Here is a 20261-nt window from a genome sequence, read left to right on the forward strand (position 1 = left end):
TATAAGAGGGCTGTAACCAAACTTTCCCAGCTCAAGGTTACATCATGAGTGAAAAGTTACCTTTTGCAAGGCTATATCATTGTGGGTACACTTTTGTCAAACATTTCACTCCAAAGACGTCTGCATTTCCCTGTTACTGAAAGTAGCACAGCATTGTGATGCAGGAGTCTTTAGTAAGGTCTTGGGTAAACACGAAGACTCGTTCCTAGAAATCGGTCCTGAGGTGACTTTAAATAAAACTATGACACAAGAGACAGACAGACACAATATTTTATCCTTCCATAATACAGTAAATCATTGTACTAAATGGTTATAATTTGTGTCCTAAATTAATGCATTTTGTCAAAATGATGTGTGCCATTAATATGCATCGCTGACAGTGATTTGTGCCATGATGAGAAGCTGTTGCCTTTTGTGCCCCAACTCCTTGTTTTTGTATGCCGATGCTTTATATTGACTCATCCTTATAACTCCACAAAATTTTTTCAAGAAACCCTATATTATACGTGTATAGCCAGTTATCTTCAAATTTTTTCTGTTTGCTGGGTGGTCTTTGCTTGGTCTTCAACTGCATACACATATAGAGTGTTTATAAGGTACATGTATCCCAAGTTGTGCATATCTGATCCTTGTAAAGGAGGTAAATCCAAATACCTACACATTAATTCTGCTTTTCAAAACCAAAGAAGACTTCATTCTTGTCTTGGAGGCAGCTTTACATGTTTTTATTATATATTATTATTATTATTATGCAGTTACTGCTAGTATAAAAAATAGTGTATCATTGTTACTGATTACATATTTACTTTTTCATTACATTATGGAATGTCAGTAATTAGTTATGCAGGCTTTCTTTCCAATATATATATATATATAATGAAGCAAAATCTTGCCTAAAGCAGTTAGGATGTCTCGGCATCAGTCACCCATTCGTTGTTTTCTCAGCGATTACACCCTGCTTACATCTTCATTACAAAAGAATAGGAATTTGTAATCCTTATCATTTATCCTAGAGTATAGTGAAGTATGAATTAATTCATGTGATATCATCAGGATTATCATTCCATATGAAAGTGATAAGAAATAATTGCAGAACTCTTTTTCTTTGTTTCTAGTTGTGTGTACAGTTCTGTGATGGTTCAAAATCCAGACCCATTTAAATGTAAGGAAGATTAGTGGTATTGAATTTTTGTTAAGCAACTACAGAAACTGGTTCACCCCTTTGATTTTCATGTTATAAGATTTTTAGAGACCTCGAGCTTCATGAAATCAAGCTGTTAACAGGAGTGACATTTTACAGTTGTGGGGATACACTTGTGATTGCAGTCTTAAAGTACAAGTGAATATTCATTCCTAGATACATTGTCTCTGTACTTAATGTCAGTTATGTAAAATAGGTCAGTAAATATGAAGAGGTGTCCTTTATTTTATTATTGTAGATATATATATGCATTGTATAGGAGAATATTAAGGTTGACCTCTATTGTGTATAATTCAACTTACAAGGTCATATGGTTTGCATTCCAATATACTATACTTATATATATTTTTCTTCATTAAGTTAGATCGGCCATGCATTAGTACATATGAATGATTTTTTTTTGGGGGGGATTAGGAAAATTTATCAGTACTCTAGTCATCAAACATCAAAAGTAAAAACACGTTATCGGACCAGATTTTCAATTCGTTGGGGTGTAATTTCTTAGCTGCATTAGATATGTAGTAGTATATTATGATTAGAATGCATGGTATATTGGAATCACCTTTTCAGCATATTTTCATGCCTCATTATGAATATGGGAGCAGTTATCATTGAATCTTTTTACCACATATTGTAAATCCATATATTTTTAATAACCCAAATGTGTATCAATCATTCTTGTATTTTCTTGTGCACAATCATACTTTCTATTTTATTTAACACTAGTCAGTGTGTAAATAAAGATTGTCTGTTTTTCATTTTATCATTTATATGTATTTTTGTAAGATCTAAGTGTATATGTTTATGTTTTACGATAAAAATTTTGTGTATGTGAATTCAAATTTGCTGTGAAGATCAGTTATTGATAGACCTAAAGTATGGAGGCTTAGGGTTCATATAATCCCCTTCAGGGGTGGTAAAGTAGATATATATAATTTTCAAAATTCTCTTGTGTTCTTCCTTCATTATTCCATTCCCAGTTCAGTGGGATGGATCAGGGAGACACAGCCTCTGCAACTTCACTTATGAAAATACTTTTTTGTTTTGTAACCCATGTGTCTTTTCTTTGTGCAGCGACCATACGTGGACTGCTGGCATTCTGTCCACAAACATACTCTCCCTCCTTGTCATGATTGTCATATACAATGAACTGCAATATCCATTGGAAAAAAATCCAATGACGAAAGTATATCCTTCCAAGGCTGAGTGATGCCTTTCATCTTTATATAAAAAGGTTCTATGAAAACAGGGGGTCATTATGAAATGTTTTATAAGAGTGACATTTTACATATGGAAAACAATTACAATATGAACGGTTTTACATTCCTTCATCAAGAATGCTGTATTTTGCCATACATATTTTTCTATGCGAAATATTTGTCTGTTGATAACTGTTAATGACTGATTGGTATTTTGAGCTTGTGAAGTAAAAAAAATCTACAGTGGAGCTATTAACTATTTCTTATGGGATAATTTTGTACAACCTGGTAATTCTGCTTCTAAGAAAAACAGCTAATTCTGAACACAAAAATCACAGTGTGTAAATTAGAGAATACCGAGTGTATACAAAACCTGACAAGACACACATACTGCCACTCTGGGTAAAATATATACCATATGCTTCAATTGCTTATGAGCAAGACTCGCCATCAAAAAACACAAGCTACAATAACATTCATAACATTATCCTTACATGATACACAAGATTTTGTCCACTTTCATATTTACTTTCCAACCCTTTCATCCAAGCACAAAACTTTCATTAGGAATACAAGAATAGTCCTCATTCTGTTTTGAATGACGTTTGACAAAATATGCAAGCTGCACTTCAAAAACATGAATTGTACAAAAATACAAGCAGTCGAGTTCATTCCAATGACTCGTACACTCTAAATTCAGAGGCAAAGATGGCCTCATTTTCACATTCATCACATTTTCATGTACCTAGATATAAATTTAGAAAACTTTTCATTATCCTAGCCCTGAGATTATCAATAAAAAATCAGGCATGGACATTGATTTAAAAAAATGTCAATAGTTTATATAATTTCACTTGCATATCATCATAACCGTAAAAAAAACCTATACCTCATACAACTTATTCAGTCCAACCCTCCCACAACCTCATCCCTCTTATCATAAATCCAGTCGTACCAGTCCTTTGTTTAGAAAGGTGAGTAGGACCTAGGTTTCCTGACGACATATCACTTGTTAAAAGTATCACATTGTCCTTGGTACATGTTTATCTTTCCTTAGAAATATTTAATTAGTTTCCTAATCTATTTACATTGTTTGCCTTTGATTTTTCCATATAAGATTACAATAACTGTTAACTAAATGATTTTCTGTATATTAAATCCATGAATTATATACAGTAATTTGTTCTTAAACATCTAAAAATCATTTATCATGCTGTACCGTCACAATCTGAATTTCATGATGGAATTAAATCACAAAGTACTTTCAATAGTTCATAAAGGAATGAAATAAAGGTTTTATAATACTACAACAAGATATGACGAATCATGAGACAAAATATTCATCTTGATACACTTTAACAATAATTTTATATTCAAATTTTAAATACAATAAGGCAATTTTGCTGAAACCATGAATTCCACAGCTAAAATGAGATTAACGTATTACCTACGCCTTGAATTATGTAAACGTGTCACGAAATCTAGTACTCAAAGGTAATTGTCTTAGTTTTAAGGTATTCATGGAGTGCCTCCTCTCCTAGATCCTTCCCAAAGCCACTTTGCTTGAATCCACCAAATGGAGCAGCAACATCAGTTTTGTTGTAAGTATTGACGAAGCATGTGCCAGCATCTAGTTTCTCGGACACAAGGAGGGCTTTACTTATGTCTTTTGTCATAACTCCTGAGGCAAGACCAAATTCTGTGTTATTGGCTCGTGCTACCACTTCTTCAACTTCTCTGTAAGGGGAAAACAAATATAAATTTCATTGCATATAAAAAAACAATTGCTATACAGTTGGTGTATGAGAGACCATGGGAAGTAACTTCTTTTCTAGCTTTTGGCACCATGTTCTACCTAAAATTTTAGCCCATGTCAGGAGCACGAGAATATTGGCATATATACTTTAAAAACTGGAAAACCCAACTGCACAGATCAGTCTCTGTAATCTGAAAAATTGGTAATTCAAACACTGCTCAGTTCTAAGGACTTCAGATTGGATACCTTCTACCTGAATAGTTGAACATTACAGATATTTAGTGATCTTATAAAGACCGAATGCCACAGCCATGATTATCCATGCCTTATACACCATATGGCTCACAGATAATTTCTGTGCCAGCACAGATATCTTCACCTTAGTTCTCTTGAACAATACAGAGAACAGTTTTTCCAATGCTTAGCATGATTCTCCAGGGCCAAATGGGAATGGCATTATCACCCAAGGAGGACTAGGTAACTCAATGACAACAAGCAACTGGGACCCACCTCATCTCTAACAATGCTCCTAAACCTGGTTCCCTCTACTATTTCTGCAACATCTGGAAATTCAAATACGACTCCTCTGTAGAACACTAACTGTTTGCTTCTTCCCATGATCCTCAATAGTCTAACGTTAATTTCTAACTGCTCTTTAATATCACTCATTTCCATCTGTTCAATTACAAAACAATTCATTCGTGCAATAATATAAACATGCTGTGCATAGCCATATCCTCCACTAATTCTGGAATCCTATTACAGTCAACATTAAAGACACTGCTTCAAAAAGTTGGGTGCGATATCTAGATTCCATAATTATTTCAATTGTGAGCAGCTATTTCATAATTACAGGGTTCTTTTTCACCCTCTCATAAAATATTAATGGGTTCTTTTTCACCCTCGCATAAAATATTAATAACATATTTGAGTTGGCTTTTCCTCCATCTCTTGAAAATTTGTCTCCAGTCCTTTAAATTTTCCAAGCATCATCTCGCTCTAAGTATCATTCTATTTACCAAGATGCTGCAACCCTCTCCCTACTCTACAAGCATCATTTTGGTTGCTGCTCTTGCGACCTGTTTGTAACTGTCCCTGCCAACACGGCCTGGACCTGCATCTCAACTCGTCTGCACCATTCCTTGGTTTCTGTGTGGATATCATCCACAGAAGATTTAACTTATGATACTTCCTCCTTCCCTTTGGACACCAAAGCTGTGGGAAATCTCTTCCTTCTTTCATCTCCTATTTCTATAACCTTTCCGACTTTAAAAGTCGGATGTACAGGCATCCGAGAAGCTCTTGACTAATTCCTTCATTCTTTTCCTTGCCCTGATTTTCCTTTCATTCACAATGGCCCAAGATTTAAAATTTCACCAGAAATTCAATGTTGGGTTAACTGGAGACTTTCATGGTTTGAAATACATGTTAACCTTTCCTGCACATTATCTAGCCTTAAAATGCATGTGAAAAAACACATAAGGCAAAAAAAAAGTTTTCTCCAAAATTTTTGAGTAATGGTGAAGCTGTTGAAAAACTGATCATCTGGTGTATAAAATATTACAAAGCAATCGATTACAAATTATTAGGGTTAAGAAAAAAATTGACCAGAAAGAGCATCACACATTCATAATTATCAAAAACCTATGGCAACACATAACCTAAAAATCTGTTTTATGATGTTTAAGCGAGACTTATGACCTAGTGTATATATTAAAGAAATCATTAATGAACATATATTACACCAAAAACATCACATACTAAAATTTATGGTAAATATGAACATATATGTGGCTGAGTGTGCCTCATTTACCTCATAAATGTTGGCAGAGTTCATCCCTAGCTCATAAAAATTTTACTATACTGGGCCCAAGACGAGGATGTGTATATGGGATACTCAAAGGCTGTATTACCTAATCCACTCCATTATCTTTGTAATAATGAAAACAGATAGTTAGACTGATGGATAAATCTTTGACTTATGACATTGTAACTTAAGGTGAAGGCCAAAGATTCACAAGGCTCATATATACACAGCTACAAAACCTCTTTTCTGTGTACTTACCACACAGTATCAAAGCATTTACATTTTACTAAAATGTATAGCCTATATACTTTTGATATAGCTTTTCAAATCATATAATTTTTCTGAAGGATAGCCAGGTTCAGGCAACTGGTGCATTTCCCACGTTATGAATGGAGGTTGGAAGATAATTAGCAATTCTTGTCGTTATCAGCCCATAAAGAGATGGATACAGAGACGTGTTCCAGTGGATTAAGTTTTTTGTATCTTGCTACTCTGATAGACCATGATCCAGCATGGGTCCTTAAAGTGCTTCTTGTGCTGGAAATTGGTCAGGCAATAACTAACAAGAAGAAAACAACAGTGACTTACTTATAACATTAACTTACCCATTTCCAAATTTAGATATGACCATGATTGGACCAAAGCTCTCTTCCTTCGCAATGTACATGTGATCTTCAACATTGGTGAAAACAGTTGGGTGAAGGAAGAAACCTGGTCTGTCGACTCTCTTGCCTCCATACACTAGCTTAGCACCCTCCTTCAGCCCAATATCAATGTATTCCAGCAGCTTGTCCAAATGAGCTTTGTGGTTCTGTGGTCCATGAGCAGTGCCACGGTTGAGTGGGTCTCCAATTACCTGTGACCAGACAAATGATTTATTAGGAAAACATACACGTCCACCAAAAATATCAGTCTTAGAAAATGCAAGCCGATAAAAAGAGCATACTCAGTAAAGCAAGTGTTGATGTCTTCCCACTTTCCTTATCTTTTCCTTCACACTCAACAGTTTTCTTGCATTAGTGAGGTAGCATTAGGAACTAACAAAATGGCCTTATTTGCACACATCCACTCTCTTGTCACTGAGTAAAATGCACCGAAATGGAAATACCATCCACAACCAACCCCACAGAATTATCTATGGTTACCTTGACCACTTCAAATGCAATGATGCAGCCTATTAACAACATCCTCCACCATAAAAAATATAGCTCCAATTCCTTTTATCCAAAGCACACCCACGATCACACTTTACACCGGAAAATCACTTTTGTTGTACCTTATCATGGTCTGAACATTACTCCATCTCCCCATTTCCGCATCTGCCTCCCTACACCTGTGTTCCCTCTACTTATAATATATTGATCCTCTTCGTGAGACTCCCTTCACTTGTCCTCTCCATCTTTCTTCTTTCTTTCATACTATTTGCCATTTCCCGCGTTAGCGAGGTAGCATTAAGAACAGAGGACTGGGCCTTTGTGGGAATATCCGCACCTGGCCCCCTTCTCTGTTCCTTCTTTTGGAAAATTTAAAAAAAAACAAAAAAAAAATGAGAGGGGAGGATTTCAAGCCCCCCCCCCCCACTGCCTTCCCTTTTAGTCACCTACGACACGCAGGGAATACGTGGGAAGTATTCTTTCTCCCCTATCCCCCAGGGATAGAATATTATTTTGCAGTCTCAAAAGCATGGAAAATTTATCAAGAAACTGCTTTACAATGAATCCCTATAATTCAGTCAAATTTTCATTTTAACAGATAGGATATATGTTCAAACTGTTCAAATGAAGTAAAGAAGACCTGAACATTTTATCAACATACCATCTTCTTACACTCTTCTATAACTCTGCTCACAAACTCATCGTGGATGGAATCTTCAACAAATAATCTCCCAGCAGCAATACAGTTCTCACCTTTGTTGAAGAAGACACTGCTCATACCCTATAAAAAGATAAACCAAAAGTACATCAATCCATGGTTAAGTTTGAGGGAAATACTGATAGATACAGGTTTACAAATGTGTGTTTTACTGACAAGTTGGTACGGGGAAATTTTCCTGTATACACTAAGAATGTTTGTCTCCCTAACTCACTACCACCATGAAAATCCAAATCCCTCCCATTTTATAACCAAAATCTCCATCATTAGTACTTCACCATCTTTGAGAAATGCATGTGTGGGTGCATGTAAGCTTAGTTAACATAAAATTTCCTTTAATTCTAAAGCCATTTACATGAAAATTGTCACTTATCATCACTAACCATTCGAACGGCTTTATCAAGATCACAGTCAGCGAAGATAATAAACGGAGATTTTCCACCTAGTTCCAAGGATACTTTCTTCAAATTACTCTCTGCACAGGACTTCATGATCACTTGACCAATCTCTGTACTCCCAGTAAAGCCTAGTTTACGTACATCTGGGTGATCTGCAATAGCCTGACCACAAACACTACCTGGAAGGTGAATGAATATCAATATGTTATCTTATATCTAGAAATCTTTAAACTAACTTGTTTACTTCTGTCCAGGTAAGAAAAAATATACTTACCATAGCAGATAATTCATAACATAATGCTGAAGACAATTCGTATAAAAAAAATCAAAATAATGGAGAGACGAGTGGAGATCAGAGGCTTATTTGAAATGATTAACATTTGGATAACGAGAGGCACACTGTCTTAATGTCTAAAACCTTAGGTAAAAACAAAAATGCAAACATTTCCTAGATTCTAACTCTTCAGTATAATCTGATGTATTCCTGTCTCATGCATTATGTTACCTCATATTTCATTACAATGTTATTTAAACAATGTATCACCATTTGAAACTACTCATAGCCACAAAACCTACCAGTTCCAGGGAGGACATTGATGACACCTGGTGGAATACCAGCCCTAACGGAAAGCTCAGCAAACTTGAGAGCTGTGAGTGGGGACACCTGTGCAGGCTTGATGACCACAGTGTTACCTGCAGCAAGACATGCAGCCATCTTCCATGATAACATCATCAAAGGGTAGTTCCAAGGAGTTACTAAACCACATACACTGATAAGAAGAAAAAAAAAATATATGAAAGTATTATCATCAATGATTTCTATCAGAGAATGTCCTCATATCCGGAGGAAACAAGAAAGTATGAAAGTATTATCATCCATAATTTCTAAAAAAAAATGTGATCATGTGATCATATCTGTGGAAAGTAAAAAAAAAAAAAAAATCCTACATTAAAGTGAATGAAAATAAAAAATTTCCTTTCTGTGCCATTTAGTTTCCCTAAATAGTTTTTCTTAGCTTTTCTTATGATACTGTACATTACAAAAACATCTAAGCACTGCACTATACTCATTTTTCTTCATAGATATTTGCCATTTCCCACATCAGCAAGGTACAGTCAAAAACAGATGACCGAGCCTCAGAGGGAAAATACTCACTTAGCCTCCTTCTCTGTTCCTTCTTATTTCTGCTCTTTACCCTTACCATCCTTTCATGGAGCTAACTCACCAACCATATGCCACTAAGGTACTGGGGACATCCTTTCAACATGTAGTTTGTTATTCAAGTCTAACATTGTAGAAGAATTGATATCTCACTTCAGGATGGTAAAACACAAGATGATTTCTTCAGAAACAGTATGAATGTTGTAGCTGGTTATCTGACATTAAAATACACAAAAATATGAAACTGCCAAGATGCTAATAGCAGAATGTGCGAAGGCTACAGTTTCAGACGAAAGAATACTTCTCAACAAACTGACATAATGATAGAGTACCCTATAATGTCTAAACTGGCAACCTTCGAGACATTCATTTACTGAATTACCAATTGTGCTCATGTACAGGCATTAATATTGCCATGGGACCTGATAGCTGACTGAAGAAATTATTACAGCTTGTAAAGCTTTACGTTCCAATACTAAATTCATTTTAAGTTGCCTTCTTGACATGTACAAAGTGTCTGGGTACACAAATGGATGAAGGCAGGCAAGTATGAATATGTACATGTGTATACATATATGTCTGTGTATGTATATGTTGACATGCATATTTATGTATAAGAGCATGTATGGGCATTTATGTATAAGGGTACTGTGAGTTGAGGTCACTGAGGTGTGAGGTATGAGTGGTTGGGGTCTAATGCTGTTGCACAGAATTGAGTGCCAAGCATGTTGAAATGGGAAGTGGAAGAATCTTTGCTTCACAATGTAGATGCTGGTGATTGCTGGCCATCCACTGGTTGCTCTAGAGCATTCCAGTTTCAGTGATTTTCAGCTTTGTTTAACCTCCTTCTGATAGGGTGGGCTAATTGGCAGAGGGGGCACAGTTTATAGAGCGGATAAATTGTTTCTAGAGGATGTAACATACTTGATCACTGTTTCCTGCATTAGCAAGGGAGCACAAGTAACAAGAAAAAAGGCCACATCCACTTGCATCCATTCTGTAGATGTCATGGTGCATTACACAAGAAAAATGCTCTAGTCCTACTCAAAGCAAAACAAAATAAAAGTGCACAAGCACATTCAAAACATTAACTGCTTTAATAATAACAAAATAATACATATAACTTATCCCTGGAGATGAGGGAGAAAGAATACTTCCCACATATTCCCTGTGTCGTAGAAGGCAACTAAAAGAGAGCAGGGGGGCTGGAAATCCTCCCCTCCAGTTTTTACTTTTCCAAAAGAGGGAACAGAGAAGAGGGCCAAGTGGGGATTTTCTTTCCAAGGCTCAGTTCTGTCTTCTTAAGACTACCTTGCTAATCTGGGAAATCGTGAATATGTATGAAACAAAAAAAAGAAATACATATAACTACCCAATTGGTTCCTTCTTTGTGATGGTCAGATTGTGATTAGGCCGTGCATTGTTGATAGGGATAGTACGGCCTTGAATCTTATCACACCAGCCTGCAAAGTACCGCCATGTGTCAACACTCATGCCTACGTGTGTTTTCAAAGCAAGAGTGTACACTGCTCCAGAGTCAATAGTTTCAATTGTAGCCAACTCCTCCTTGTGCAAGTCCATTAGATCTGCCAATCTGAAAACGTAAGAATTATAATATCCAATCTGCAGCTAAATGCAAAAACTGCAGTGATATAAAGGCCTTTCTGCATCAAATACTCAATGCCCTTTTGTTTACATGACTTCACTTTATAATAATCAAGCAAACTTGAGAATAATGATAATCTTCAATGGGGTAATAAGTCAAACTACTTCTAGCCATTACTAGGGAAGGGGATTTGAGATCTTAAGTTTTTCCATATGACAGGAACAAGCTGATGATTTCACAATATCTGTTTACAAATCAGACCCACCAGAGGGTAAAAAACAATTTAACCAGAAGCAATAACAAAATCTACATCATTACCACCATAAGTAATTTTAGTAAAACCAGTGATTATGCGAACTTTAGCAAGAGAGTTCAGAGCTTTCAAAAATATTTCCTATAAATGATGCAAGCAATTTCTTTTTCCCTACAACTTCCTCTAATACCATAATGCATAAGTGCAAAAAGTTTGTCTACAACTTCTCTTAAATTTCTAAATCAACCATGTTTTTTCCTATAAGGAGAAAACTTTGAAACCAATCACAATCCTAGCATATATGTAATATATCTAATTACATTTATTCCAGTATAATTCCAATACTTTTACTTTCTTTATCTTTACATCTAAAAAAAATTACTTTATTCAATCATCAAGCACAAAATCACTCCCATACAAACTTTCTAAGCAAAACGTAAAACAGCATTTTCTGCTTCTTTAGTATCTAATTCTGTTCAAAATTCTAATCCTATTGCTCCAATAACTTAATCTCTTTTGCCATAACTTCCATAAACTTCAGACTCCAAGTCTTGCAAACCTCAGCCTCTCTTGCAAACCTCAGTCTTTGTTGTTAAGAAAGTCCCACATTTGTCTAGGTAACTAAATTTACTCGCAAACATCTCTTCTGCACTAATTACCTCCTTTCAAAAAGCTTGTTTTTCATTCAAATCCTCGTTAATTCTTATGAGATCTTCATTAGCTTTTGTTTATCTCTGTACATCATCTCTTTCAAATTTCTACTCAACACTTTACATTTCACTCTCTTTGCTCTCCATTAATCATGATTTTCAAAAAGATGCAACTTTACCATTCAAACTCTCATCTCTTCAAGCTTACCATAAATGTTTAATGAAATATACACCCTATTGAGTCTACATGGACCTGGATGGGATGCTGACAACCTGAAGTTATCAACCCCATGACTGCTCATGTGCCATAAAGGGTACGTACTTCTGGAAGCTGAGCATGAGTATGCCATATACAGTCTGGGGCTTGCAAAAACTATAAGCACAAGAAGTAAAAGAGCAACCAGTCCGAAAACAGTTCAGTAACTCAAACATTATTTTCATGTCCTTTGCACATATCTTTTCTACTTGGCTGGTCAGTGCAGTGCCCAGTAAAACGCCAAGGAGGACAGTGCAAGTGCACACACAATAGCAGGGCAGCAGAGCAAAATATACAGAGGTGATTGTATCATTATCATCGTTATCATTCTCCAGAGTTTCCTGCAGTAGAAAGGATGGACTCTTCAGGAGTGAGTTCTTTGACGAGATTGTACTACAATGATACAACCTAATTAAAGCAGATAGTAAGACATACTTGAATATGAGAGTTGCTCGATCTCTGGCATTCATACTGCCCCATGGTCCTTGGTAGAAAGCTTTCTTAGCAGCCGCAACAGCCTTATCAACATCAGCCTTTCCAGCAGCATCGACCTGTCAGTTAAAAGGAAAATAATGGTCATGAGTACCCTCTTCATAACCACATCAAGGTATTCTATTCAAACACTCTTTGTTTGTTCCTGATGCTTCCTTAATGATAGTAATAGTAATAAATGGTAGAAACAGTGGAAAATGTGAAGTCCTGAATGGAAAAGGTAAGACATTTTATTCAAACAGAAGAAATGCAATTACAAACAGATTTTAAGAGAAGTTTGAATGAAAGCCTAAGGAGTAATAAAAAGGTACTATGGAACAAAGTAAACAGATGCAAAAGACAAAGCTATTGTAAGGAATGAGAGCGCAAAGACACATTAGGAAAAATGCTTGAAAATAATGAAGAAGTCTGTAAGAGATGGAGAAAACTTTAAAAAACAATTAAAGAAGATGCTAAATGAGATCTGGAAACTGATACAAAGGATTGGCTATAATGTTAGAGGGGAGGAAGCAATAGGAAGATGATATTACGAAGATAGTGTAAGAAGCAATATCAATCCTAGAAAGCTGGGAATATGTAAAGAGTGGTAAAGTGAAATGAAGAATGGATGCAAAACTGTTACAGATTTGGAAAATGTGCATGGAAAAATGGATATGCGTCTTACGGTGTAACAAAGACAGTACAGTAAATATTTACTGCATAATGAAACATAATAAAAGTGATGGCAAGAATTACAGAAAATGTTTGCTTAGGATAGTTGGCATGGAATATAGCACGACTGTAATTAAAAAGGATTAGTATTAAAGAGATTAATGAATCCCTTAGAGGAGAAAAACAGAGTGACTTTGGATCAGAAGAGCGTATGTAGACAAGAACTGTTGTATTCTGACTAGTATTATGGAAGATCTAAAGATATATGGACTGAGAAAAGGCATATGATAAATTTCGTGGGAAAGTGATGACTTCACATGACATACATGGAAGACTTTTGAATGCTTACAAGAGCATTTTATGTAAGTAGAGTATGTGCAAAAATAAATGGTGGCATATTAGTGAATGGTCAGAAATAAATGTGGCAGTGTATCTAGGGTGCACTGATACCATCAACTTGTTCAGTGTCTTTATGTATAGAGCATCACCTATGGTAAGTGAATAGCATGGTGCTGGCAAGAAACCTAACTTAACTTGCAATTCAAGTATAAGATAAGGAGTTTTACTCAGTACCTATAAGTCCCTATACTGAGATACTGCTTTAAGCTGGGTTAGCATATAGCATTCACTATCTTTTTTTATTTCACAATATAGATCAAGATTCAAGAATCCATAATCCTTGATGCTAAGCAATATCTGGAGTCCAGAGTTCCATGGTCTATAGAAATATAGTCTCACACTCTTTCCTTGCTATGCAATGACCCATTATGTGCAGCTTCACTCATTTTATTTTTTCCAGCAATATCAGAAATCTGGTGGGTTTCACACGAGATAAGCATCTACTCAGGTAAAGTATGCTTCCCTTGTCCAGCTGATGACCAGGCATTGTGGGTACTAGGGCTACATTAAATTCTGAGCCCCTTAATCCTCTAACCTCTCTGTGTAATCTTTAAATTCTGGGTGCCTTAATCCTCTAACCTCTCTGTAAAGTTTTCTATCTACTCCTGATAGACCCTTTCTTTAATCAAGCTGTACAAAAATATTTTTATTCTTTCAGAATGAGAAATAAACAATTCATAGGCAAATTCAACCATCTACGGTCCAAGAATAGGTGCTATGCAATTAAACAGAAATGTGACAAGGCTTGTTTCTACCCTATTTACTTTATGAGTAACATCTATAAAGACTGTGTATTGAAATGGTTTGGACATTTGGAGATCTTTTGTCCCTAGCTTTTCTAACAGATCTTGTAAATATCTATGTACTCTGTCTCATGCTGATTATTTGACTTCCCTTAAACAATTATCTAATTCCCCTTAACCCTGAGGAAGCTATCATTTTATGACAGTTTTATTCACCCCAATCGATTTTTTAATTCTGATTTGCACTCTAGTGCAGCAATGAATTTTTGTATGGTGCCAGCAGCAACAAATCTCCCACAGAAGCAATAAAGTTCAGTTATGCTGAGAAACCACTGTGGAAAGATGTAACCCACCCACCCGGAACCAAGCTATGCAATGCAAACAAAATTTTGTGAGGAGCATACGAAAGTGGGACATGATGCAGTACTTCACTAGGTATGATGCAGGTTTAGACAGCAGAGATTCTATCAATCTATCAAAGTTTAAATGGCTGTGATGCACCGGGTCTATATGGCTATGAAAATCTTTTTATTCTAACTTCAAATTTTGTTTAAAATACTTAGGCTACTGGATCACCTTTTGCAAAAAACGATAAGGATTAGTCTTATAACAAAAGCTCTTTTCACAGCCTCTTCATGCACATCCCTTTCCTTTATATTCAAATACCAACATTATGTAGTCACCTCTTACTGCACTTTTAAATCTGCTAATCCAATAACGTTTCCTTTCTTTTCTGCTATTATTTTGTTCAACACATATCTCTTACTAACCCAACAGTTCTAATCGTAATGTTACAAATACATGAGAATACCGAGGTTTAAATACACTTAATTCACTCACCTAATTCAAGAAGACTTCAAGATTATGAATGACTTTATCTAAGGAGATACTTAGAGCCCACAAGTTATTTATCGTGATTAAACAAAAAGAATGTCAAATATAAATTAAAAATACGACAACAATTTTCTTCTTCTGTATTTGACAGTTCATCAAAACATAATATAACAAATGAATAATCACAAGATATACCTCACATATAAGCTCCTCTGTGGTAGGGTTGATGCTCCTCAAGTATTTGCCGCTTGTGGCATCAATAAACTGTCCATCAATGAAGAGCTGATGAGGGAATTCAATATCCATATTGTTGACATGCATCTTGACAGAATCATACTCAAACACTGGCTTTGTGTCTCCTCCTCGCAACCTTATAGCCATTACCTGAAATGTACATCATTAATATCATAATTGCACTTAATTGCTAAAATTATAAACTTCAATGATATACCAAAATAAAACAGTCAAAACAATGGGCACAATCCATAAGGTCACTTAAAATCCAGCTTTGTTCACCTTAAAAAAGGATGAACAAATGAGAAGAATCTCTACAAAATAAAAAAAAGTTTGCTTTCTCGGGCCCTGTAACTGTCATGAATGACTTTTGAAACCCATCACAATCAAAAACCGAGAATTGCTTTACAATAATTCTAACACCTCTCGCATTCTAAGCCTTCTTAGCCTTTACCTTACTTGCTTTGCTTTGTGGCTCAGGTAACAAAGCTCCTTTTCATCTTTAACAACTTTCATATCCATTCATATTAAACAAAGAGAACTGCCTCTCTCATGGGGGGAAACTTCGATAAATATACAACAAAAATACAACGATTATCAATCGAGTTAAAAAAGAATTTGTACAGAGTTAAAAATCTACAAAATAAAGCATCATAAGCAAGATATCTTCACCTTTCCTTTTACAGCATGGCTGGGAAATTCCATTCCTTCCCCTATCTTTTCCTTTTCCTATAAACATTCCACCTTCAGAAGATGGGCTTACAAACACCTGAATAGCTAAGAGAAGAGAAGGGGGGTGCTCTAGCCATCTGAATCTGCAACACATATCACAGAGCAGAACAGCTGTTCTTTATGTATAATGAGCATGTAGCATATTCTCTAAAAACACATTTACAGTACACTTAATTCTTACCTGGATAAATTCCTGGAATGTTGTAGCCATGTATACGTCTTCATTTTCTAGAGTAACCCCAGCTATTTCCTTTGTTTCTTCAACTAACCTAAAGAAAGAGAGAATTAAAGCGTGAGTTTTTCTGTTGCCAACAAGGAATGCTAGACTCTCATCTACTCATGCAGCCAGACTTGGTCACTGGCCCCCTCCTGCAGAAAAAGGATAAATAAGGTGGCAATACTTAAATAATTCAACAATCAAAACAGCTTTCTGAATTTACAGTAACTAGTAACTGGGGACCTTTCCCACCTAGCAACAGTACTCACAAAATGAGGACGACATTTTGGCTATGAGACATGGTTGGGAAATTCAGGTTTATCAGACTATACCATGACTGTAAACTTCTTTTACTTAATCACTTTTTCTTAGCTGACTAAAGCCTGTATAGACAAAATCCTCCCCAACTATGCAAGGGAAATCTGTTCCTGGCAACATATGTGTACAGTAACATTCTGAAAAGTAGACCTAATAGGTCGGGAAAAAATATGGACACATTCTCATAATCTCCTGAAGTTTCCCTTTTTTCACTTCCCATGGATAAAAATGTGCTCACAAATTTTTTCTGAGGCACTTTAGACATGGAGCCTTCTCTATATTATCCTACTTGCACCATTTCAGATTATGATATTCCATGCCAGATGCATATTTTTTCCCATTTCCTCAGTCAATAGTTATATTTCTCACATATTCTTAGCATTTAGTGGGTATGATTGAGCCAAAATGTTTCTAATTTTCTTCATGGGGTACCATGATACAAGAATATTATCCAGAAAGTGTATTATTCATTATAAAAATTAGATTATTGAATCAAAAACCATAAAAAAGTGAACAGAACTTTTAACCAGATTAGAATTAATGAAATATGCAGAGATCTTACTGATATCAACAATTTAGCTTTGCCTTATATTTTTTCTTCAATGTTAGACAAGCAAGTGCCACGACTTCATATGTAGCATTAACTCATATTTCACACATTATAAAGAAAATTCTTTCAGTAATACTGAAAGGGTATTAATATGAAAATAGATCTCAATTTGAAGTATGGGTCTTGGGTTTCCCATTTCAAGCTATCCAGCTCAAAACTCCTCCAACTATGTACAACTCTTCAACTATCTGATTTCCTACCATGAAGCACTGCTCTTTTTACGTCTATGTACTGAAATCCTCTACGGTCCCTTACATACCCCCTGGACTGTAATAAGTAAAAAGTACTAGGTCACAAAAGAGACATTATATGTATGCAAGTCCTCCATGCTGACAGAGGTATTACCAAGGGCTTAGTGATGCATGGGTGTTGTAACGAGGCCTACTGGAACATGTGACATGGTTTACTGATGCTACACCAGGCATGCAATTTAATACAGTGTGCAGAAGTTCTGTCTTGGATGTATGTTGCAGCTGACATTTTGCCAATGAATGATGTGTTACAGTTCAAGGGTATAGATAATAGAACATTGCGACCAAGTTTCCCTTCCTTTCTCTTCTATGGTGGGAAAATCAGCAGCTTCTAACCTCTCTCTGTAACTCAGCTCTCTTATCTCAGGGATGACCTTTGTTGACCTCCTCTGGACCTTCTCTTTCAGATTCTTATGTTTCTTGGTGTCCTGCCAAAACTTGATATGCATATTTCAATCTAATCTACGCTGCAATCTAATGAACGTTTCCTGATCCAAGTACCCAAATGTAATTCTAATCCTGACCAATACCTAATATGCCTCCATAACAATTTGCCTAATGGCAACAGTGAACCCAGAGTCCTTTCATGGACAGATTCACTTTGTTCATTCCCCTGCCTGTAAGACTGCAGTCATATTGAGGCCTTTTTCCACCTCTGGTACTTTATATTTGCTCAGGTTGAACTTCATCAGTCATGTATCAAACCAATTCTGGAGCTTCTCTAAGTTCATTTAAATACATGAAGTTCATACAAACTTTGTCATTATTTACTTCTCCGTGATTTCATCATCAACCACAAACATATCCATGTATGAATTCAATCCTTTTTGACATGTCTCTTATCTGAAATTAGTATCAACAACAGTCCTAAGATCAAACCTTACAGCATGTCACTGGTTACCATAACCCACTTGAAAAGAGCTCTTCCATATGCCTACTGCATTTGTGAAGCACAAGGTGAGAGTTCTATAATCGTGGAGCCCCATCTCAAACTTTTTTTAACAAAAAAGGAGCATTTCAAACGCTTGCATATTCCTGCCACTTACAGTTTCATCACTTTGTTTACTCCAACCATCCAGCACAAAAACAGAACTTTACACCCTCTATAACAAGTTTCTTGCTTATGTTCTTGTTATAACCTATGGTTGCTCTATCACTGCATTTAATAGGAAATATTCATTATCAACAATGTCCAACAGATTCTGAAACTTGAAGATTGCAATCAAGTCACCCCTAACTCTCTTTTCCTCCAAGGCAGACAGATTTGTAGCCATCAAACTCCTTGTAGCTCAGATCTCTTAATTCTAGTATCATCTTAGTTCCCTTCTCTGACTTTTCTATATCTTTGTGCTATCACGAGACACTTTTTAAGCTGCTGGGTGGTAGTTTAGGCACTAGTATTTTGGTATTTGAGAGGAACAGATTAAAGCATTTTATTACATCTAAACAGAAGTACCAATTCCTTCACAGTCAACTGGCTAGTGAAAACAGCATAAACTGCTCTTTTCATCATATGGTACAAGTCTGCCATGTGCTAGAAACTTCAATGATACACACTCTAACTCTCAGAATATCAGTCTCCCTTCTGTGGTTTTCATTACTGATAATGATAATGAGCTGATCCGAAATATAAAACCAGTCCTATCCTCCAAGGATTTGAAAACTATTAAAGATAATGTATGGCATATGAATCAGCCAGGGAAAACAATGGAAAGGACTGTGCAGCCTGGTTCTGGACAGGTGACTGTGTTTTCATTGCATTACACAAAACTGTTACAGAACAGATACGAATGAATGAGGCCTTCTCTTCATCTATTCCTGGCACTACGTCACTAATGCAGGAAACAGCGAAAGGCATGAAAGCAAAAGAATATATCAGAATGACATGTCGCTGATGCCATATCATCAAGTACTGTCTACAGATACAATCAGGATTTGATAAAGGTGAGAGGGGAGGTTCCAATAATTCTTCACCACTTACAGTCTGATCCCATGAAGATAAAGCACTGGCTTGATTACCACACAGAGTACATGGATTTTGACTAGGGATGTACCATGTATATACACTCCTACTCAACATTCCTACCTACAGTGCTTGACCCTAACAGAAATGGATTTCCTATTAAGACTCAATACCTCACCTAGCTCGACTTGAAACCACTAACTAAAACTTCCTGCAGTGACCACGAGCACTATTTCAGGGATGTCAACACTGATATGCCGCCAAACCTGGTTCTGCTCACTGTACTAACATCCATTATTGGTATCACAAGTGTCACAGTAGGTGTCTACCTAAGAGATCAGGAATTTGTTGTATGTGTAGGTGTCACTATCAATACAAAAGATTTAATCCTTACCGTTTCTGGGCTTCCAACTCCATTTGGGTATGTCTTACATATTTTATCAAGGAAGTAGAGGTGAAAGGGAGGCAACAGGAACAAAATCCTTAAATATGCCCTTGCTGTTGCTCAAAGCTATCTGTAAAATCCATACAAAACACAAGCAAGTGTCCTATAATAATCTATGAAAGGTAATTATCTCCCTGTCATATGCAACATATGATGAAAATACCATTTCAAGCTATTTTCACCATACAAAGGGAATGTATTTTGCACTATTT

General features: G+C 36.0%; 1 protein-coding gene across 10 annotated transcripts in view; it reads right to left on the reverse strand.

Moving 5' to 3' along the window:
• Positions 1-2454: 2454 nt before the first annotated feature.
• Positions 2455-20261, reverse strand: part of LOC139754740 (cytosolic 10-formyltetrahydrofolate dehydrogenase) — a 79573-nt gene continuing 61766 nt past the window's right edge. For 6 of the 10 annotated variants that reach the window (XM_071672461.1, XM_071672465.1, XM_071672468.1 and 3 more), the window contains exons 9-17: positions 16427-16514; positions 15475-15663; positions 12596-12711; positions 10768-10989; positions 8806-9003; positions 8219-8408; positions 7779-7898; positions 6569-6819; positions 2455-4137 (exon numbers count right to left, since the gene is read on the reverse strand). In XM_071672461.1, coding sequence (XP_071528562.1) covers positions 3882-4137; positions 6569-6819; positions 7779-7898; positions 8219-8408; positions 8806-9003; positions 10768-10989; positions 12596-12711; positions 15475-15663; positions 16427-16514 — 1630 coding nt within the window. In that variant the 3' untranslated portion in view covers positions 2455-3881. Of the gene's footprint in view, positions 4138-6568; positions 6820-7778; positions 7899-8218; positions 8413-8805; positions 9004-10767; positions 10990-12595; positions 12712-15474; positions 15664-16426; positions 16515-20261 lie in introns of all 10 variants that reach the window. The other 4 variants (XM_071672470.1, XM_071672471.1, XM_071672469.1 and 1 more) reach the window with 1 other exon arrangement.

Source organism: Panulirus ornatus, chromosome 17, assembly GCF_036320965.1.
Source record: "Panulirus ornatus isolate Po-2019 chromosome 17, ASM3632096v1, whole genome shotgun sequence".
Lineage (NCBI taxonomy): Eukaryota > Metazoa > Arthropoda > Malacostraca > Decapoda > Palinuridae > Panulirus > Panulirus ornatus.